This window comes from Anolis carolinensis, chromosome 3, assembly GCF_035594765.1.
Source record: "Anolis carolinensis isolate JA03-04 chromosome 3, rAnoCar3.1.pri, whole genome shotgun sequence".
NCBI lineage: Eukaryota > Metazoa > Chordata > Lepidosauria > Squamata > Dactyloidae > Anolis > Anolis carolinensis.
In genome coordinates, this window is record NC_085843.1 from 280,315,238 (window position 1) to 280,339,089 (window position 23,852).

The following is a 23,852-nucleotide window of genomic DNA, read 5'->3' on the forward strand; positions in this document are numbered from 1 at the left end:
AGATTTAAAGAATCCAAGTTAATTCTACAGTATAGATCAGGCATGGGCCAACTTGGGCCCTCCAGATGTTTTGGACTTCAACTCCCACAATTCCTAACAACCCTACCGGCTGTTAGGAATTGTGGGAGTTGAAGTCCAAAACACCTGGAGGGCCCAAGTTGGCCCATGCCTGGTGTAGATGCACCTTGATTATAAATATATCTATCTTATCTTGCTTTCCAGATTCTCTATGAGACAGCTGTGATGCCTGAAGAAGACTGCTGTTTAAAGTGATGAAGAAAAGAACAGACATGGTATTATATTATTACACTAGCTTTGCCCGGCCACGCGTTGCTGTGGCTTAAGGGAATCCTTTGTTGGCCAGGTGGAATAGCAGTGAATAGCCTTGCAGTCTCAAAGCCTGGCTGTTTTCTGGAGTAGCTGGAGCTTTTTATTGTATGAACATGGATTGTAGAGGCATGGATGAGGGGTTGTGCTGCCAAGTTTAGTGTTCCTGGGATGTGTAGTTTTGTTGTTTAGTCCTAGGCCGAAATTTCATTACCCTTTTATATATATATATATATATATATATATATATATATATATATATATATACATATACATATACATACATACACACACACACACACACACACACACACACACACACACACACACACTAGCTGTGCCCGGCCACACGTTGCTGTGGTGTTGTCTGGTGGTGTTGGTGAGAAATTGTTGAGGTAGTGGTGGTATTGAATGTCTGTTGTATGGTTGTCTTTATGTTTAGTATGCACACTGAAGTGGATTATATGGCAGTGTGGAGTCAAGATAATCCAGTTCAAAGCAGATAATATAAGATTATAAATGGGTTATATAGCTGTGTGGAAGGGCCTTGAGTCTACACTGCCATATAATCCAGTTCAAATCTGATAATCTGTAGAAGAGGCCTAAGTGAGGCCTAACTGTGCCTGTCCCCTGGGCTGAGTAGGTTGCTTAGGAGACCAAGTGGGTGGAGCTTAGCCTTCAAACTGGCAGCAATTGGATAAAAACTATTATTCCTCTTCCTCTAATTAGGACTTTATTTTTCTTTTCTTTTTTGTTGTATCAACCTAGAGCCGTGAATGATGGATTGTGTTGTCAAATTTCGAGGTTGGGGGGCCTGTAGTTTTGTTGTTTTGTCCGCTGCCCTGATGCCATCACTCTTTTATATATATAGATATAGGCCAGCACATACGTTGCTGTTTCAAATGTTAGACCTGTTTCTGGATATATTTGACCTGCTGATTCCAAAAAATGACATCAGCTTTCCCTTGACAGCTGTCATTTTTGAGATGCACAACATACAGTGACATCTTGGCTATGGGACCAAGCCTTTGGGCATTAAGAAATACAAGGAATGATCAGAGATTATATGCAGTTGATATTTGATATTTGGAATGGCCTTGGATTATGATTATGATTTTTGGATTATGTGATTTTAATGCTTATATTAATATGTTTTTATGATCTAATTGCTAGTTATATGTTATTGTTGTTTTATGTTAGGTTTCATATGTATGTGAGGTATTAATTTTGCCCTAAATATGTTGGAAACCGCTTTGAGTCTTCTGCTGGGGTGAGAAATAACAACACTAACAACAACTTTATTTGTATACCGCCTTATCTCCCTGAAGGGACTTAGGACAGTTTCCAACATAAAAGGTAAACATTCAATTGCCAGAAAGAAAGCCATACAGATAATACAAAATAAACACATTCAACAATATAACACAACCTAATGTAACTTAACAAACAAAATAACAACAGCTAAAAGCATCATAAAATGCCAAAATCCTGTTAAATACACTAAAAATAAAAATATTAAAAACCCATTTCATTGTAGCTCCATTAGTAGAGTACAGTAGAGTCTCACTTATCCAATATAAACGGGCCGGCAGAACGTTGGATAAGCGAATATGTTGGATAATAAGGGAGGGATTAAGGAAAAGCCTATTAAACATCAATTTAGGTTATGATTTTACAAATTAAGCAGCAAAACATCATGTTATACTACAAATTTGACAGAAAAAGTAGTTCAATAGGCAGTAATGCTATGTAATAATTACTGTATTTACGAATTTAGCACCAAAATATCACGATGTATTTGAAACATTGACTACAAAAATGTGTTCGATAATCCAGAACGTTGGATAAGTGAGTGTTGGATAAGTGAGACTCTACTGTATATGGAAAAGTGGTATACAAGTGAAATAAAGAAAATAAATCTTCCAGTTTCCATCTGATTTGCCCATAGGAAACCCATGATAACCATATCTAAGAAATGTTGTTCTCTCTAGTTTTCCAGGATGCTTCTATGGTCAACTCCTGGGCATTGATAGGTTCTCCTGTGCAGTTCTATGGTATTCAAAATTCTTCCTTTGTAACTGAAACACTGCTGTCAATGAGCTCATGCCATAAGCAGACCTACTCTGTGTTTGTGTATATAATAATTATAATTTAATAGCAATGATGGTAGTTCCTGCAATATTACTTTTGTTCCACTCCTACCTCTCTTAATATGTTTTTCAGGCTTAAATCAAGAGTGCTGCAGTTTTTGGAAGTATCTGCAGATACTTGGCCGTTTTGTAGAAGATGCTGGGAGACAGGGTACCGACGGATCTCGCGGGAGACCTTTACAAGGACCTCTCGTTTCCGGCCAACGATGACTCTCTCTTTTTTAACTACTCGACTCCGTTGGCTCATTTCAGAGGAGAGATTTGTTGGCTGAGACCTCAGGTTGGTTTCTCACTGATGTCTTCTTTGGGTGGCTTCCCAGTATGGTCCAAGGAGCATCACACACACACATATATATACATATAGCATAAATGCATTTCCCAGTGTTCAAGGGAGGCTGGACTGCATTATCACTACTTTGGTTGGAGCCAAAACTCTATAAACTCTAAGAGGTTCTTGCTGGTTTCTTCTTGTTCTTCAATCACTTCCTGAATGTCCAGTGCTCCTGATGCAGCTAATATCTTGTGTGTTTTGTGAACTGTTGAATAATATTGCTTGGAAACAGAGCATGTGGGTGCATCTACATTGTAAAATTAATGCAGTTTAATAAATACTGTATATACTCGAGTATAAGCCTAGTTTTTCAGCCCTTTTTTATGACTGAATAAGCCCCCCTCAGCTTATACTCGGGTGAGGATCCTGGTTGGCTTCTATTTGGGTCAGCTTATACTTGAGAATATATGGTACATTTATTATTTTTCTCTATTATTATTGGTATTATTACATTTATTATTTTACTCTATTATTATTACATTTATTTTTGTACTCTCTTTTGCTACTGTACATTTATTTTACTCTATTTTTATTATTTTTATTACAGTAGAGTCTCACTTATCCAACACTCGCTTATCCAATGTTCTGGATTATCCAACGCATTTTTGTAGACGATGTTTTCAAAACATCAGGATATTTTGGTACTAAATTCGTAAATACAGTAATTACTGCATAGCATTACTGCGTATTGAACTACTTTTTCTGTCAAATTTGTTGTATAACATGATGTCTTGGTGCTTAATTTGTAAAATCATAACCTAATTTGATGTTTAATAGGTTTTTCCTTAATCCCTCCTTATTATCCAACATATTCGCTTATCCAACGTTCTGCCGGCCCATTTATGTTGGATAAGTGAGACTACTGTATGAATACATTTATTATTTCACTCTGATCTTATTATTATTACATTTATTATTCTACTCTATTATTATTACATGTATTATTTCCCTGTATTTATTATTATTATTATTATTATTATTATTATTATTATTATTATTATTATTACATGTATTATTTTGCTCTATAATAATAATAATAATAAGAAGAAGAAGAAGAAGAAGAAGAAGAAGAAGTTTATTTTTATATCCCACCCCATGTCCCCAAAGGGACTTGGGACGGCTCACATGGGGCCAAGCCCAACAACATACAATAAAATGCAGCAGTATAAAATACACAATACACAACTTTAACTGTTGTGGCTCAGTATTATGGAATTTCTAGACTTGTAGCTCTCACACTAGAAGCAACTTGCAGTTTCTCAAGTAGCTCCTGACACAAAAAAAAAAAAAGTTTGATAAGAGCCTTCTCTGCCAAGGAGGGCTGGTGCCTCACCAAAATACAACTCCTAGGATTACATAGTATTCAGCTGTGGCAATTAAAGTGGTGTCAAACTGGATTAATTCTACAGTGTAGATGCATCCTAGGTGTTGTTGAACTGTGATTTTTAAAACATTCAGATTCTAGTTTGCTTTTTTCTGTAGCCATCACATTGTTTCCTTTGTTAAACTTACCTTCTTCCTTTTCCCTGCTAGGAGATATGCTCTCTACCTCGCTTATTTTCAGACAATCATTATGAGTGGCAGGTCAAGCAAGGGATGCTGGGAGATTGCTGGTTCCTCTGCGCTTGTGCAGCCTTGCAGAAGAGTAAATACCTTTTAGCCAAGGTATGGGCATTTTTATTGGGTTAGAGCCATATGGTCATCCGTGTCAGGATCAGAAATGCATTGTATGTTTTGGTGGAGCAACATCCCCATTGTGCTATTGTGACAATATAATAGAAGGTACATTATAAAGAATACTGTTTCAACAGTGTAGTGCACCAGCTAAAAAAGCCAATGTGACTCTAGGCTGCATCCATAGGATGATGATGATGATGATGATGATGATAATAATAATAATAATTTATTATTAACTCAGCTGCTATCAGGACCTCAAGATTGAACTTCAAAGACTCTGGCAGAAACCAGTGCAGGTGGTCCCGGTGGTGATGGGCACATTGGGTGCCGTGCCAAAAGATCTCAGCCGGCATTTGGAAACAATAAACATTGACAAAATTACGATCTGTCAGTTGCAAAAGGCCACCCTACTGGGATCTGCACGCATCATCTGAAAGTCCTAGACACTTGGGAAGTGTTCAACTTGTGATTTTGTGATACAAAACCCACCATATCTGTCTTGTTTGCTGTGTCATAATAAAATAATAATAATAATAATTTTTTTTCCTATCCTGCCTCCATCTCCCCACAGGGATTCCCCACAGCCCGAAAACAAATAAATTGAAGTAAAAACATATAGAAACAGCATCTTCGACTAAATAAAACACATTAAAATCAGATAATACAATACAATAGCAATACAGTGGCAATAAAACCCAATTTAAAACATGGAATAATGACCTAAGACCACAATTTAGGAGAATGGAGTAAAATGGGAGGGCAGTCTAACCGGAAGTGCAGTGATATATTTTATGATGCCATTTGGGGGTGAAGAGGACAAAGTGCTCAAACATTCTCAAGTTCTCACCTGGAATAACCCTGTGTTCAGTTTTGGGCAGGACAGTTCAAGAAGGAGATGGATAAGCCAGAATGTGTCCAGAGAAGGGCACCCAACATGAACAAAGGTTGGAAACCAAGCCCTATGAGGAGCGGCTGAAGGAGCAGGAGGTGTTTAGCTTGGAGGAAAGTCTGAGAGGGGACATAATATTTGAAAGATCACATTGTGCAGGAGGAAACTTTATTTTCTCTGCTCTGGAGGCTAAAACATGGAGCAATAGATTCAAATGGCAGGGAAGAAGATTCCACCTAAACATTAGGAAGAACTTCCTGATGGTGAAAGTTGTTTGATAGTGAGATAAGTTGCCTTGGAGCATGGTAGAGTCTCAATCTCTGTATGTTTTTAAGCAAGTGCTGGATGGTCATCTGTCAAGGGTGCTTTGATTGTGTGTTCCTGCATGGCAGTTGGTTGGATGGTATGGCCTCTTTCAACAACGTGATTGTAAGATGAATCCTATTCAAGAGAAAACTGGGCTATCAATCAATCAAATAAATAAATAAATATGTGATTGCTATTCTGATCCTGTCTGTTTATGCTGACTTCTTGGCCCCATCCTCTGTTTTCCGCAGGTGATCCCTCCTGGTCAGCCTGGATGGAGAGATGAGAAATACCGAGGCTGTTTCACTTGTCGCATCTGGCAGTTTGGACACTGGGTGGAGGTCACCATAGACGACCGCCTGCCTTGCTTGGGAGGGAAACTCTGCTTCTCCCAGTGCCAGATGGAGGATGTGTTTTGGCTCCCGCTGCTGGAAAAAGCTTATGCCAAGTAAGTGAAGTGCGGCTGTGCCTTAACATATAGCATCTGTAATGAGATAGTGGACCTTATTGCATGAACCCACGTCCACTTCAGTCGTGTTTATCAATGATGGTGGGTACATTCCTAATATCATGCCTCCCTTCACTTATGCAGTGGCACTGCTTTGCCAGTTTGTGGTCCTGTGATCATACTTCACATATCCTTGTAGCCCCCCTTCCCACACTACCACTATTTGGGAAAGGGAGACAGACATATTGAGATTATCAAGCAGGAGGGGAAGAGAAGTGAAATCTCATCCTCTATCACTTTATTGCCTACACAGAACTGGAAGGGACCCAATGCACTGTGGTAGGTGATCTGTTGATGGGTAAAACTCATCAATAATTCCCAAGTCCATGCTCTTGTCACATGCCTTTGTGCAGTGTTTCCTTTCTGGTCTCCATCAATAGCTAAGGACAGGATAGACATGGGGAAGAGGTAGACTGACAGTTGGATGCTCACAGTGTCATGCAATGGGGTCTATCATCAAAGGTAACAATACAGCTGCAATGCAGATTTACCTGCCTTGTGCAATAAAGTCCAGCATCTAATAAGGAATTGTTCTTTAATTTTTGTTCTCCTCACCCTCTCTAGGGCTTAAATATTATTATATATAATATAATAATTATATTATATAATTATAATTATATAATATTGTGGCTGTGGCGCAGGCTGTTGAGCAGCTGCAATAAATCACTCTGACCATGAGGTCATGAGTTCGAGGCCAGCCCGTGGCGGGGTGAGCACCCGTCAATTAAAAATAAAAAATAGCCCCTGCTCGTTGCTGACAATTTGAATTGACGACTGACAAGAGCAGTATGGAAGTCATTAACGCTGTTTTGACAAAACATGCTTCAAGCAGATCAGTTAATGCCATCAACAACCTTGCTTAGGTTCTCTAGACCAAGGCTTCTTAAACTTTACCCCTCAGGACTCCCAGGTATATAGGTGTACAAAATAGGTATACAAACCAAAGATTTACTGATAATAAATCAGCATTTACAAGACTTGCTATATAAGCTGACTCTTCCTTTTTATGAAGTACAGCTGAAGCATCTTCTGTAGAGTCTGCTGTAAACACTGCACAGCAGATTCATGTAAATCTCTAAAACAGCCAATATATGGCATTCAGATAATTATGTTTGCTGTTGCAAATATTGTTGGGACCCCAACATTGAGATAAGGGGGCCGGGAGCCACATTTTAAGTGATCTAGATTCAGGGCTGTGGCTTCCTTCATTGAGTCAACTTCTCTTCTTACCTCCTTCCACTGTATCTAGGATTTTAGTCTTTCTTAATGAGTTATGATCTATCCTGATGTACAACAGCCTCCATTGAGTCATTTTTCCTTCTAGGGAGTGTTCAGGGTTGATTTGCTCTCAAATCCATTATTGGTCATTTTGGCCACCCATGGCCTCCATAGAACTCTTCCTCCAACACCACATTTCAAATGGCTTGACTTTGTTCCTCTCCAGCTTTTGTAACTGTCCACAGAAAGTAGAGATACAATAGTATGGTTGATTCTGTCTTAAAGTTATTTGCTTCTGACAATTTTATTTTTGGTTTCAATTTTAGGGTACATGGCTCTTATGAGCAACTCTGGGCCGGCCAAGTTGCAGATGCTCTTGTGGATCTCACCGGAGGCTTAGCAGAAAGGTGGACCCTAAAAGACCCCGGCCGAAGCACAGAGAGGGAGAGGGCAGGCAAGGTCTTGGAGAAATCTGTCTTTAGGAGACTGATGAACCTCAAGGAGAAATGTGTTATGAGCTGCTCGGTCTTCAGCTCACGGCAAGGTAAGCAGAGATTTCTCCAGAGCTTCATCTGATCTTGCTTTTGGGCCAGATGAAAAGGTTTCTAGGTCGTCCAAATGGTGAGAACATTGTCCACAGATAAAGCTGCTCATCTTCAACCTTCTTAAAGGCTTGTTTCTGCTGGAAAGGTGCTTCCGGGTCATTAAGAGTTTGAAGACCTTTTAGTTCATTCCTCTGCCATGCAGCACTCCCCAAAGATCTCCATCCAGCTCCTATTTAAGAACCTTCAAAGTTTACTACCCTCTGAAACAGTGTATTCATTATAGTCAAGACGTTCTACCTAGTATTTACTGGAAACTCTTGTAATTTGGATTCACCTTCTTTACTCATTTGATTCTATTCATGGACCTGGTGGAATGGTGTATTAGTCACCCTCTGCTGTGCAGAACAATTTGATGTTCCGGTTTTTAAGTAACTATAGTAGAGTCTCACTTATCCAAGCTAAACGGGATGGCAGAAGCTTGGATAAGCGAATATCATGGATAATAAGGAAAGATTAAGGAAAAGCCTATTAAACATCAAATTAGGTTATGATTTTACAAATTAAGCATCAAAACATCATGTTATACAACAAATTTGACAGAAAAAGTAGTTCAATACGCAGTAATGTTACGTTGTAATTACTGTATTTACAAATTTAGCACCAAAATATCACGATATATTGAAAACATTGACTACAAAAATGGCTTGGATAATCCAAAGGCTTGGATAAGTGAGGCTTGGATAAGTGAGACTCTACTGTATTATGTTTTTTTTAATCTTGTATTGCATTGTTTTTAAATCTCATTGTTTTAGTTGATTGTGTGCATTGTATGCTATGTTATTGCCATATCCTCATTGTAAGCTGCCCCGAGTCCCTGTGGGGAAATGGTGGCGGAGTATAAATAAAATTATTATTATTATTATTATTATTATTATTATTATTATTATTATTATTATTATTATTATCATCATCTTCTGGTCTAGTCTGTGAAGCAGCAGAAGGCTTGTTTTCCACACCTCTGTCCTCTTCTGAATTTGGCCCAGTCCCTTTCTTTTTAGTTGTGACCTTGCATCATTGAAAGTAGTCCACGTTTTCTGGTGAATGAAGCAGGGAGAAGATTCCCCCAACACTTTGTTCAGAGAGAGGGGTATGTAGAGAATGGAAATGACAAGCACAGTCAGACCTCCACTTTGTCAGATTTGGTTATTCACAGATTTATTCAAATAGTCTTATCGAGGAATCTCTTAAGTCACCTTTGCTGGAAACTACCCATAGTGTGGTGCTGGAGGTCCTGGTGGAAGCCATTCTTTATATATGTGGATGGAACTGAATACTGGATTATGTCCTTGCTTTTTCTTTGTGCCAGGGACTAGCGAATTGGGGGAGTTCCACGCCTTCATTGTGGTCGACATGCAAGACCTCTCCAAAGTGTCCAGGAAAGATGTAATCCTGCTGAGGATACGCAACCCTTGGGGAAGACGCTGTTGGAAAGGGCCGTGGAGGGAAGGGTGAGTCCTCTGTTTTTTCGGAGACAGCTCCCTTGGGAAGTACCCTCTCAAACGATCTATCTGATTGTTAGGTGTTCCTCTTTGGTTGCACCAGATTTCATTTGAATACCCTACTTGTTTTAGGTAGCTTTGAAGGAGCCTAAATGCTGATTGATCTTGGAAGTTAAGCAGCGTTGGTCATAGTTAGTACTTGGATGGTAGACCCCAACAAACACCAGCTGCTGTAGCTTATATTTCAGAGGAAGGAACTGTCAAATCCACCTCTGAATATTCCTTGGCTTAAAAAACCCCATGAAATTCATGGGATTGCTATAAGATTAATGGGGTTGACATAAGTTGACAGGCAACTTAAAGGCAAATACTGTCAGTCCTCCATTGATTTACTTTTATCCACGAACTCAACCAGTCACGACTTTAAAAAAATGTACAGTATTGGACCTTTTAACGCCTTGGATGATTGTTTAATATTTTAATTATATCTATTTTAAATCATGACTTGTTTAATTTGTTTTTAAATGCATTCTTTGATGTCTCAACTGTTGATTTTATGATATTATATGACTGTATTGGGTTTGCCCCTGTGTGAGCTGCTCTGAGTCTCCATTGGGGAGATGGAGGCGGCATACAAAAATAAAATAATAGTTATTATTATTACAGTAGAGTCTTACTTATCCAACCTTCACTTATTCAACCTTCACGTATCCAATGTGCTGTATTATCCAGTGCAGTCTGCCTTTTAGTAGTCAATGTTTTCAATACATTGCAATGTTTGGTGCTAAATTCGTAAATACAGTAATTACTACATAACATTACTGTGTATTGAACTGATTTTTTCTGTCAAGTTGCTTTAAAACATGATGTTTTGGTGCTTAATTTGTTAAATGTAATTTAATAGGCTTTTCCTTAATCTCTTCTTATTATCCAACATTTTGCTTATCCAACGTTCTGCCGGCCCGTTTATGTTGGATAAGTGAGACTCTACTGTGTTTGAAAAAAAATCTCCAAAGTGATTTGGCATTTTAATATGCCCTTGTATATAATAGGATTTGAACATCCACCAATTTTGGTATCAGTGGGGGGCTGGAACCAAACCCAAGTGGATACTGAGGACCCACCGTATACACATATGCACACAAAAGAGCTATCCAACTTGTTGAATGTGTTTGGGAAAATGAAATTGGGCAACTTGGCTCTCCTTTAAAACTAGATTAAGACCTGGAGTAGATTAATTGTTCCGCTAACCTGGAACTGTGAAGCAGGCTGTTCCAGGTTATATTGCTTACTGTTTAAGATTGTGGTTATTCCTGTTGTATTATGGAAACCAGGAACTGCTTATGAGAGGTGGTACTAAAGATCTACTTAAACAAATGTATAAAAACTGCACAAACTACTTTTGGTGGTGAAATATCCCATGGAGTTGATGCCTGTTGGTTTGCATTTTGCCATTTTCCAGTTTGGAAGCAGGGACATGTCCTCCTGTGCTTGGAACAAACATCACAGCTGGGACTCATGTGGTTATTAGACTACAACTCCCAGTGTTCCTCACCATTGCATATGTTGGCAAGTCCTGATGGGATCTGTAATCCAGAGAGCTTTGGTGTGTGGCATGATTCCCACTTCTTTGTGAAATGTGCAGAACTTTTAAAGTAGGAAGTACAATAATTTATTATTATATTGGGATGTTTTTCTACTCCAGAAAAAAAAACACTCCAGAGAAGCCCCTGATGGCGCAGCGGGTTAAACCGTTGAGCTGCTGAATTTGCTGACTGAAAGGTCGGTGGTTTGAATCTGGGAAGCAGAGTGATCTCCTACTATTAGCCCCAGCTTCTGCCAACCTCGCAGTTCAAAAACATGCAGATGTGAATAGATCAATGGGTACTGCTTCTGCGGGAAGGTAACGGCGCTCCATGCAGTCGTGCTGGCCACAAGACCTAGGAGGTGTCTACGGACAACGCCGGCTCTTTGGCTTAGAAATGGAGAGGAGCATCAACCCCCAGAGTCGGACTCAACTAGACTTAATGTCAGGGGAAAAACTTTACCTTTTTTACCTTCTACTCCAGAGGACCTGGGTGGAGCCAACTGGATCCGGTGGTTGCTGCGGAGCTGTTGTCTCAGATACAGGAAGGAGAATTCTGGGTAGAAGAGGAGGAATTTTTTGCAGAATTTGACGAAATCATAACCGGGTACCCCATTACGGAAGAGGGGCAGCTGCAGAGCCTTTACACAGGTATGATGCAGAACAGGTATAGGCAGGCATGTAGCCGGGGGGGGGGGGGGGGGGCTTGAGGGGCTTCAGCCCCCTCCCTCGAAATTCTCAGGCTGGTCTGCGAGAAGGCCTTACATTTATTATTTAAACTGTTATGTTTATTCATATTATTGTCACACCTCAGGTTAGCTTCACCTTGCTAAATACACCAGGCTGCACACAGGTTGAAGTCTTTTGTAGTTTATTAAGAAATAGGAAATAAATAGTTCTTCAAGAGCAAAAGTAAAGTTCCAAAAGATTTTTGCAAAACAAAGCTATAAAGAATAATCCAATAAACCATCAGGCATAAAACAAGGTCCCATTAATGCATGACAGAGTCCCATGAACATGAACACACAAAGGCTGCAAGATAATCCAGGAAAACACAAGCTTGCTTCTTGGCTCGAACGAGAAGTTGCTTTGACAAAGATTTCTCTCTCAGCACACTCTTTTAATACCCCTTGCATAGCATGAAAGCATTTCTTTGGCCTCTGACCTCCCTCTTGTTTGCTATTCTAACACTTCTGCGAACCCTGAATTCCAAACGGCCAGCTCGATCTAAAGATTCCATTTCGTCAAGGCCAGACAGCTCGTTAGCATTAGCGTCTGTCTGTATATTATCAGACTGGGATCTGTCCTCCCTTCCTGAGTCAATTTGCACCAATATGTATATGTATTGAGTGTTTTTATGATGTGTAAACCACTATGAGTCCTTATAGGAGATGGAGCGGTATATAAATAAAGTCTTGTTGTTGTTGTTTGTTTTGGACCTTAGCTCCCACAATTCCTAACAGCCTGCCTGTGTTTCCTTCTTTCCCAACAGACAGGGTGCTGAGCCACACTCAGAAGCTGTATGGCTCTTGGGTGAGAGGACAGTCAGCAGGCGGCTGCCGGAACAACAGCACCTTCCCGACCAACCCCAAGTTCTGGCTGAGGGTCTGTGAGCAGAGCGAGGTGTGCATTGCTCTCCTGCAGAAGCACCGCAAGCACAGCACCGACTGGGCAGGTCGAATTCGGAACTGGCCCCGTTTAGTGGAAGCGGAACCGCCCGTGGCTGATGGCATCCGAGGGAAGAATTACCACGCGGTGGGGCTGCACCTATGGAAGGTAATTGGAGGGTTAGCTGGGTACAGGGGGGTTTTGAGTGTTGTAGTCCCCCCAAAATAACCTTCTGCACTCTACTGCAGGCTTTTCATGGTTCCCATTGGGATAGGTGGGAAAGGAAACATTGTAATAGCCTTACCTTGACATAACATCCATGACCCTCTCCTAACGATTTTGTAAAATTAGAACTATTTCTATATTGAGATGTACTGAATCATATTGATATTTTCCCCTGTTTCTCTCCTCTCTCTAGGTTGAAAAGAAGCAGTTTAACCTCCCAAAGACCCTCTCCATGCCCCCGATTTCAGGCACCGTTTGCCATTCCTACAACCGGGAAGTGCACCTTCATTGTGACCTCTCTCCTGGGTATTACCTTGTTGTCCCAAGCACCTTCCTCAATGATGCCGAAGGAAACTTCCTCCTTCGGGTCTTCGCCAGCGGACGAATCTCACTCAGGTGTGTCCTTTGAAGGGAGGTGGGGACATTTGTAGTAGTTGTTGATGTCAGTGAAGCAAAGTGTCCGCTTTGGATTCTCGTCTGAACTTTAAGAATTCCAACCAAAGTGTTGCACACAAAAAAATCAGATTGTTATGTGTGCATCATCATGTCATTTCTGACTTATAGAAACCCTAAAGTAAACCTATCACAGAGTTTTCTTAGCAAGCTACCTTGAAAGGGGATTGCCGTTGCCTTCTTCTGAAAGCCCAAGTTTCTTTGTGAGGGAATTTGAAGCTTCTTCTAAAGTTCAGACTTAAACCTGGAGTAGATTCACCATAACGTTGATGTGAAACTTTCCTGGGACCAGGTTTTGGAGAAGAGAAAGACCTGATTGAATTGCTACATTCATATGTCATAGAAGGTGCCATCAGTATGGATGAAGTTTGATAATGCAGTCTGTCACACCTCAGAATAGATCACCTTGCTATAGACACCTAGTCACACACAGGAGAAAGTCTTTTGTAGTTTTATTGAGCAAAAGCAGATATAAATCAAAGCAGGCAGTAAAAAAGTCAATAGAAATCCAATAGTTCATGAGCCATAATAATCCACAAGTCCATAAACCAAAACAGTAAATGATAGATCCCAAAGAACGAAGGCCCAAAGGTTTCAAAGATTCAGGAACAATAATCTTTTCTTAAGCATGAAGCAGGAACATCCACATAGATGAAGCGAGAATTTGCTTTGACAAAAATCCATCTCCAAACACACACTTTTAAAAGCACCCCAGAAATGCATTTCTCTTTCCTGCAGAGGCCTCTCTCTTCCCTGCCAATCTTACACTCCTACGAGGCTGAACTCCCTTCCATAACAACCAGTCCGCCCTAGATAAGGATGGCGCCCCGTCAAGGTCCTCGTTATCTTGCACCTGAACCTGGGCTAAAGACACCGGGGATTGAGACATCTCTTGCTCATTAATTCCCATGGGAATGTCATTCTGGCTGTTATCTATGGCTTGTGGGGTCAACAGTTCATTCTGCTCAAGCTGTATTTCTCGAGCCTCTGAATCAGCCTGTATCTCATTCCCATGCCATCATCCTGAAATTCATCCTGCATCCCATCATCTGGCTCATCTGGCTCTTGTATCTGAAACCCAGAATCCCCTTCTTCATCCTCACTCTGGCTATGCTGTGGCTGAGTCACAACACAGTCAGCCTTCTGTAATATAAAAAAATCTCTTTTTCTTCTTCTCTTTTGTTTCTTCCTCTGCACCCTTTTCTCTTTCCTTCCAATAGCGAGATAAAGCTGCCTTCACCTGACAACGCTATTCGCGAGGAGCTCCCAGGAGGCGAGTGGGAGACGGCCCGGATGGAGGGACGTTGGAGGAAAGGGCAGAGCGCGGGCGGGAGCAGGAACTTCCCTTCCTTCCACAGCAACCCCCGCCTGCCTCTCTCGGTCCCTCCGGGCGCCGGGCAGAGGGGCATCCACGTCGCCCTCCGCCAGCACTGCCCAGACAACAAGTGCCACCCGATTGGGTTTCATATCTTCCAGGTCAGTGGCTGTGGGTCAGGCATAGCACACTTGGCCCTCCAGGTGATTTGAACTTCAATACCCACAATTCCTAACAGCTCGTAATTGTGGGTGTTGAAGTCCAAAACACCCGGAGGGCCGAAGTTTGCCCATGCCTGGGATATAGTAATAAGTAGGGCTGTTTTTATGGAGCTCCTGGTGGCGCAGCAGGTTAAGGCGTTGAGCTGCTGAATTTGCTGACTGAAAGGTCAGCAGGTTTGAATAATAATAATAATAATAATAATAATAATAATAATAATAATAATAAATGTTGCCATCCCAGGTGACAGTCGCATTGACGAAAAACAACAGGAAAAACTCAGCCGCTATCAGGACCTCAAGATCGAACTGCAAAGACTCTGGCAGAGACCAGTGCAGGTGGTCCTGGTGGTGATGGGCACATTGGGTGCCATGCTAAAAGATCTCATCCGGCATTTGGAAACAATAGACATTGACAAAATCACAATCTGCCAACTGCAAAAGGCCACCCGACTGGGGTCTGCGCGCATCATCCGAAAATACATCACATAGTCCTAGACACTTGGGATTTTGTGATTTTGTGATACGAAATCCAGCATATCTATCTTGTTTGCTGTGTCATACAATAAAATAATAATAAGTTTATTTGTATCCCGCTACCATCTCCCCCGAAGGGGACTCGGGGCGGCTCACAGAAATATCAGATACAAAACAATAACAATGTACAATACATCAACAAAAAATAACATGCACCAGTAATAGCATTTACATATTAACTAGAAAATTAAAAAACACTTATTAAAAACATAGAATTAAAAACAGTGAGGCTGTAATAGTATATCAGCAAAGTGCGCACTATAAGAATCCAGGGAGTGGAGTGAGCTCCCGCTATTAGCCCCAGCTTATGTCAACTTAGCAGTTCGAAAACATGCAAATGTGGGTAGATCAATAGGTACTGCTCTGGCGGGAAGGTAACGGCGCTCCATGCAGTCATGCCAGCCACATGACCTTGGAGGTGTCTACGGACAACGCCGGCTCTTTGGCTTAGAAATGGAGATGAGCACCAACCCCCAGAGTTGGACACGACTGGACTTAATAACAGGGGAAACCTTTACCTTTACCTTTGGCCTGTTTTTAATGGTAACTCTCAAGCAACCAGAAACTGTTTATCTGGAACCAACCAATCCCCATGAGTGCTGGTTAACAGAGAGTCTACTGTAGGGTTCACTATTATGTGCAGTTTTGTGGATCCACATGAAGTCTGGGAATGCATCATTATTATTATTATTATATGACACAGCAAACTAGATAGATATGCTGGATTTCGTATCACAAAATCACAAGTCGAACACTTCCCAAGTGTTTAGGACTGTGTGATGTATTTTCGGATGATGCGTGCAGACCCCAGTAGGGTGGCCTTTTGCAGTTGGCAGATCGTGATTTTGTCAATGTCTATTGTTTCCTAATGCCGGCTGAGATCTTTTGGGTATTATTATTAATACCCTGCTTTATCTCTTCTGAAAAGAGCTCTGTATCTCCTGATGATGATGATTATGATGATGATGATGTGTTGTCAAAGGCTTTCATGGCCGGGATCACAGGGTTGTATGGTTTCTGGGCTGTATGGCCATGTTCCAGAAGCATTCTCTCCTGACGTTTCACCCACATCCGTGGGAAGCATCCTCAGAGGAATATACCTCACAATCTCTAAGGATGCCTGCCATAGATGTGGGAAAACATCAGGAGAGAATACTTCTGGAACATGGCCATACAGCCCGGAAAACACACAACAACAACAACAACAACAACAACAACAACAAAATAATAATAATAAACTGTACTACCCACCTCTCCTTGTAGCTTGAGGCAGAGGTGAGAGGAGGGGTTGTTTTGTAATAGACCCTTTTGCAGTAAGCAATTAATAGCCTAAAGTGTCTTGAGGGACATAAAACAAACCACAATTAATACAAAGCATGGTTGGCAAAACAGCTTAAACTAGAGGTTTTGGATCACATTTTTTTTAGTCCCAACCTAAGCAGGGTTTGCGGGCTGCATGAGGTTTATGCTGTGACTGGACTTAGACATAAAACTGGTTTGATATCAGGAAAATATAAATGGGAAACATTCTTATCACCTCTGATGGTTTGCAGGTTCCCACTGACAACAACAATGTCAAAATGCCTTCAGCAGCCTTCTTGCACTTGGAGCCTGTTGTTAGTGGTGTGCCTCACAGCTACTCGCAAGAAGTCAGCCAGTTTTGCCGACTGCCTTCGGGAAATTATGCCATCGTTCCCTCAACGTACCTGCCCGATACCGAAGGCACCTTCACCGTTATTGTAGCAACCAAAATAGAAAGGTAAAGCTATTCATCAGCAAAGCTAGGATTTAAGTACCCATTGTTTCTTGTTTTATTTGCTTACTTGCTTACTCACTTATTTAGAGCTTTTAATATATCATATCTTGACCCACCAAGGTTCCCAAAGCAATATACAATTCACATGAACACTTAAAACTGTTTAAACGTTTCTTTAAATGTCATACTATGACTTTTCACCTGTCTCTGTTCTATAGATAGAAAGGGACAAAATTAAAACCCATCCCATGTCTTTTGCAGTAATATGATGATAATAATAATAATATTAATAATAATAATAATAATAATAATAATAATAATAATAATAATAATAGCAATAATGATAATGTTTTGTGTGTGCTTTTCACATAGGAAAAGCATTCGAAGCAAGGAGACTTTGGGTCAAAGATTGCAAGAGGTGAGTACTGGGTTTAATCATGTATTTATTTTATTTATTGACAGTATTTATATTCCGCCCTTCTCACCCCAAAGGGGACTCAGGGCAGATTACAATGCACATATACCGTATATACTCAAGTATAAGCCGACCCAAATATAAGCCGAGGCACCTAATTTTACCACCAAAAAACTGGGAAAACATTGACTCCAGTATAAGCCGAGGGTGGTAAATTTCAGAAGTAAAAATAGATACCAATAAAAATACATTAATTCAGGCATCAGTAGGTTAAATGTTTTTGAATTTACATAAAGCTCAAATTTAAGATAAGACTGTCCAACTCTGATCAAATCATTATTCTCATCTTCAACGTAAATGTGCTTATGTATCCTTTTAATAATAATAGAGTAAAATAATACATGTAATAATAAATAGAGTAAAATAATAAATGCAATAATAATAATAATAAGATCAGAGTGAAATAATAAATGTATTAATAATAATAATAAAAATAGAGTAAAATAAATGTAATAGTAGCAACAATAATAGAGTAAAATAATAAATGTAATAATACCAATAATAATAGAGAAAAAGAATAAATGTACCATATATTCTCGAGTATAAGCTGACCCAAATATAAGCCAACCAGGACCCTCACCCAAATATAAGCCGAGGGGGGCTTTTTTAGTCCTAAAAAAAGGGCTGAAAAAGTAGGCTTATACTGCAGTATATACAGTACATAGCAAACATTCAGTGCCATTATCAGACATACAACATATACAGACAGACAGACAGACATAGAGGCTATTTAACATTTTTCCAGGTAATACGTGAATTTGGGATTTAATTTTTGTGAAATGCATAATTTGAGAAAACTAGTTGGTATTGGGCACCTAACATGGTGGGAGAAGAAATGACTACTTGAAGAAATTTCTTTGTAATCCTTTGTAATTTGCTGGAAGATAATTCAAACACACTTTATGGGACATCATAATTTGTGTGACCCTACTGCTTACATCCTCTTCATAGTCCCAAATGATGAATTCATAATGATGCCAGTACATTGTTGATTTGGCTGTATTAATGCAAACATTATTTTAAAAAAATAGTGATTTCTATTCATTCCTTCTCACCTCTGTTATTTGTTTCTACGGTGCCCTCGGTTTTGCTTCTGATTTGATAAATAAATCTCTATTATTGTATGTTCTTATGGCTGGTCTTCTAAAATTTATATAGAAATAATGCCCATGAATACACGTATTTTGTTAGCTGGAATATACCTGTTGTTGTGTTAGAAAGTCCCTCCCAAATGTATCATAAGGACTAGATTCTGGTTCCAATGTTACCAAATTAAAGAATGTTATAAAGAAGTTAAATAATAATAATAATAATAATAATAATAATAATAATAATAATAATAAACTTTATTTATACCCCGCCACCATCTCCCCAACGGGGACTCGGGGCGGCTTACATGGGGCCATGCCCAGAACAATACAACATAACAAAATATAATAGAACAACAAATCATAGCACATTAAACAACACAATAAAAGAAAATATACACTACATTAAACAAGATCAAAAGAACAATAAAACCAAGGGCGGGCCACATGAACACTAGGTTAAAACTTGGGGTAAGAAAGGAAGTAGGAGTAAAAACCACAGAGGACAGGGTCATAAAGTGGCGGTGCAATCTGGAGGACAAATATTGAAGGAGAGCAGCAAAAGGGATGTATGTAGTGATTACTCTCCAAATAAAGTAAAGGGCTTTATGGTTAAAGAGAATATTTGGGATAAAATAATGAAAAAGAAACAAAAAACAATAAAAATATTATATAATCAGGTACTAGAGTGGGATACAGAAACAGAACTGATTAAACCCTGCATGATACAATGGGCCAAAGACCTCGACAGGACAATTAAACTTGAGGAATGTGAAAATATGTGGAACAAAAAAATAAAATACACTGCTTCCTCCAGGTCAATATTAAAATGAAACCAGAATACTTCTGACATCAAACTAGACAAAAACCAAGAGAAATTGTTCTTTTATCTAACCACAGCTGGTAGAATTATCATAGCCAAAAAATAGAGACAAAGAGAAATACCAAATAGATGTGAATGGACTACTGAAGTACTTGAGATTATGCAAATGGACATTCTGACAGAAAGAATAGAATTAGGACATAAAATAACAGACTGGTCAAGAGTCAAGGACTTCCTAGAGAAACAAGGAACACCATTAATTATAGAATCTATATGAGAAGTCAGTAAGATAATAATACTTATAAACATAAAAGACAGAAGGTGGAAACTATATAAGATGAATATGAAACATGCCTGAAAGGAATGAATTGGAAGGCAAACACTTTTTAAAATATGGGGAGCTGCGCATGCGTCAACGAGAGTAGACGTGCCTAATTGCTCTCCTAACTATAAAGGCAATTAAAGCCTCAAAAAGCCCATAAAGGGTCATAAATCTCTCCTTAACTGGAGTCCGGATCAAAGGAGAAAAGAGAGAAGGCTGGGAGGTCACAATCAAAGGTGACTGAAGCCATAAATCTCAGAATCCAAACAGAAGTTCGGACAACTGTGAGTATGGCGGACAGAAAGGAGAAGGAAGGGGAGGAAGAAAAATTGAACAAAATTATAGCTACATTGGAACATCTTAAATTAAACATGGAGATTTTAAGACAGGGAAATGAGCAGACAAGAGAGCAAATCACACAAATTAATAGCAAACTCGGGCTGATAGAGAATAAAGTGGAAGAATGCCAAGAAAAGTTTAAGGAGGCAGCAGCGGAGATCAGAAGACAAAAAGGTGAATTAATCACTCTGAGAGACATTAATAGAAAACTTCTAGATAAAGTTGCTGACCTCGAGGACAGATCCCGAAGAGCCAATCTGCGTTTGAGAGCAGCAGGAGAGAGTCTTCAGATAAAGGAGAATCTGAAGGGAGTTATAACTGAATGGCTTACAACAAATGCTCAAGTCCCATCGCAAGGAATCGAGAGGATACATTGGGCTTTCAGAGGAGGCAGGAAACCCAAGGATATTTTGATACGGTTCACAAGGGAGGCTGAAAGGGACATTGTTTATCGAAAATTGAGGAAAATGAAGAACCTGACCTTGGCTGGCAGTAAAGTATGGCCACTCCTGGATTTATCTTCAGAGACATTGGGAAAGAGAGCAGAAATGAGGGAAATTACAGGAACTTTGGAAAGGAAAGGACAACGTTATACCTGGGCTTTTCCAGCCACCCTAATTGTATATAAAGACAATAAATTATATAAAGCTTCCGACTTGGAAAGTGGGAGGAAAATGCTTAAACAGTTAAAACTGGATACAGATGGAAAAGAAACAGATGGTCTGGAGGAGGAATCAGATAAGACCAAGGACAAGCCGACTGGACAAGAAGCATCGAGGGAGCTGGAGACTGCAGAGAGAGGCGGACCAACAGAGACAGACTTACTTCAGAGTCTATTTGCAATGGGAGATCCAAAGGACAGGGAAGAAAAGAGAACTTTAAGGAATTTGAAGGACCTGGATTTAGAACAAATTAAATCTATAGAAAAACAATTAAGAGATCTTAAAAAACAGAAAATTAGAGAGGAGAATAGAAGAATTGAAACGAGATCTTGTACAGAGACTTAAGAATGAACAGCCTAACATTTGTGGAATAATGAAATTTGGACAAATGGGGTTAAAGGGGTAAAAGATGATGCAGGAGGGGAGAGCAGTGGATGGCAACGCAGTCACCGGTGGGAGGGAGTCTGGGAATGGAAGAGAACAAAGGGAAAACTCTTTCAGGTCTCCCTCTGATGGCAGGAGGGAGAGGTCTGGACTCTGGGGGGCATGGGAGGATGGGAAGACAAGCAGACAGGGGAAAGAAACTACAGGAGGGTAAATGCAAATAATACCTGGTTATGGGTGAAGTAGTAATAATGTCTCATAATGTTAATGGTTTATCAACTCCACAAAGAAGGGCAAAAGTTATGAAAATGGTAAAGGATTATAAAGTTGGCATTCTGCTTTTACAAGAATGTCATAAGAGAAAGGACCATACTCCATTATTTAATGATAGGATTTGGGGACAGGTGTATGAATCGAGAGGTTCAAATAGAGCACGGGGTGTGGCAATTTTAATTAAAAATACAATAGACTTCCAAGTGGAAATGGTAAAAAGGGATTCAGATGGGAGATGGGTAATGATTAAAGGGAAAATTGAAAAAATTAGAATCACTTTAGTGTGTATATATGCCCCAAACAAAAATCAAAAAAAGTATTTAAAAAAGCTATTTGGGGAAATTGATAAGTTTGCACAAGGAGAAGTGTATTGTGCAGGAGATTATAACCTGGAATTGGTAACAACAAGGCAAAATAGTAATAGAAAGTTAAATATAAGGGAATACAACATGAATGATTTATTAGAAGGGGAACCAGAGAATAATAGATGGACATATTACTCGGGAAGACATGACACATATAGCAAAATAGATTATATTCTGGGGAAAAATACAAACCAATCAGTGATTCTAGAAGCAAAAACACTTCCAATACATTTATCGGATCATGCACCATTAAGAGTAAAAGTAAAATTAGAAATAGAAAGAAAAGAAAGAACCTGGAGATATAACACAGTTTTAAACAGTAGAGAGGAAGAATATGAAACAATTAGGAAAGAAATAAATAAGTATTTTGAGACCAATGACAATGGACAAGTAACTAAAGATATAATTTGGGATGCAAGTAAGGCAGTGATAAGGGGTCACTGTATAAGTTTAGAGGTAAATCTTAGAAGAAGATGGAGGAATGAACAGGATAAGAGAATAAAAGAAATAGAAACCCTGCAAGACAAACATAAAAGGACTAAGGATAGACAGATTTGGAGAGAGCTAAAGGAGAAAAAAAACCAATTAGAAGCATTTGAGGAAAGGAATATAATAAATAAATATCTATACGTTAAAAGCTATTCCCAAAGTTGGAATATAAAATCAATGAAGAGGATGGCTTACTATTTGAAAAAGAAAAAAGAAAAAACATGGATAAAGAGATTGAAAGACGAAAATGGGAAAGAACAAGAGGAGCAAAGTAAGATTAGGGAGATAATGGCAAAATATTATAAAAATCTATATAAGGAAGAGAGGGTAATGCAAGGGAACTTAAATATCAGAGAAAAAATTGCAGAGGAAGACAGAGAGTTATTAAACCAACCAATAACACAAGAGGAAACAATAAGGGCAATTAAAGGGTTAAAGGGAGGCAAGTCACCAGGGCCAGATGGATTTCCAGCAGAATATTATAAAGCATTTATGGAAGAGTTGGCACCACACCTAACAGAATTGTTCAATGAAATATACACTAAGCAAAAAGTCCCCCTAACATGGAAAGTATCAGAAATTATAACTATACCCAAAAAGGGGAGAGATTTAACACAACCAGGGTCATACAGACCCATTAGTCTATGCAATCAAGATTATAAAATATTTACAAAAATTTTAGCAAAAAGATTGGAAACAATAATGCCAAAAATAATCAAAGAGGATCAATATGGATTTGTGAAGGGAAGAAAAATTGGGGATCCAATAAAAAATGTAGTAATTGCAATGAATCATGCAAATTCGAATAAGAAAAAAATGGGAATTCTCAAATTGGATGTTTACAAAGCATTTGATAAAGTCAATCACAATTATCTGTTAAGATTATGTCAACAGTTGAATATGGGGGAAAACTTTTGCAAAACACTGCAACAATTGTACAGCAACTGTAAAGCAAAAATAAGGGTGAATAATGGAAGGACAGGAGAGATACCAATTTTAAATGGTACAAAACAAGGTTGTCCATTATCCCCCACTTTATTTGTAATAGCGATAGAAATGCTAGCTGAAAGTATCAGGAATAGCACCAATTGGACAGGGTACAAAATAGAAAAGGAAGGAGGACAAAAGGAAGAAATAAGGCTTAATTTCTTTGCCGATGATGCAATGATTATTACAAGTCAACCGTTAATTATGGTAAAAGATATTATTAAAAAACTGGAAGAATTTAAAAATATATCAGGACTATTCGTTAATATTAAAAAGTCAGAGATACTATGTCTTAATACCCCACCAAGGGAACAACTGGAGATTAGGAAAATATCAGGGTTAAGATTAGGATTAAAGAAGCTGAAATACTTAGGAGTATGGATATATAAAAACCCAAAGAGTATAGTCAAGGGGAATTATAAACAAAAATGGAAGGTAATAGAGAAACAGTTTAAGAATTGGGAAGGAAAAACATTAACAAGAGTGGACAGAATAAGG

The 23,852-nt window shown here is 39.2% G+C and overlaps 1 protein-coding gene across 1 annotated transcript in view; it reads left to right on the forward strand.

The window, feature by feature from the left end:
- capn10 (calpain 10) overlaps positions 1–23,852 on the forward strand; it is a 31,873-nt gene that overhangs the window by 2,970 nt on the left and 5,051 nt on the right. The window contains exons 2-13 of the mRNA XM_062976877.1: positions 223–293; positions 2,551–2,757; positions 4,342–4,473; positions 5,932–6,128; positions 7,733–7,950; positions 9,318–9,459; positions 11,520–11,686; positions 12,528–12,811; positions 13,062–13,264; positions 14,542–14,797; positions 16,945–17,150; positions 17,520–17,565. Of these exons, the coding sequence (XP_062832947.1) occupies positions 2,614–2,757; positions 4,342–4,473; positions 5,932–6,128; positions 7,733–7,950; positions 9,318–9,459; positions 11,520–11,686; positions 12,528–12,811; positions 13,062–13,264; positions 14,542–14,797; positions 16,945–17,150; positions 17,520–17,565 (1,995 nt within the window). The 5' untranslated portion in view covers positions 223–293; positions 2,551–2,613. The remainder of the gene's footprint in view (positions 1–222; positions 294–2,550; positions 2,758–4,341; positions 4,474–5,931; positions 6,129–7,732; positions 7,951–9,317; positions 9,460–11,519; positions 11,687–12,527; positions 12,812–13,061; positions 13,265–14,541; positions 14,798–16,944; positions 17,151–17,519; positions 17,566–23,852) is intronic.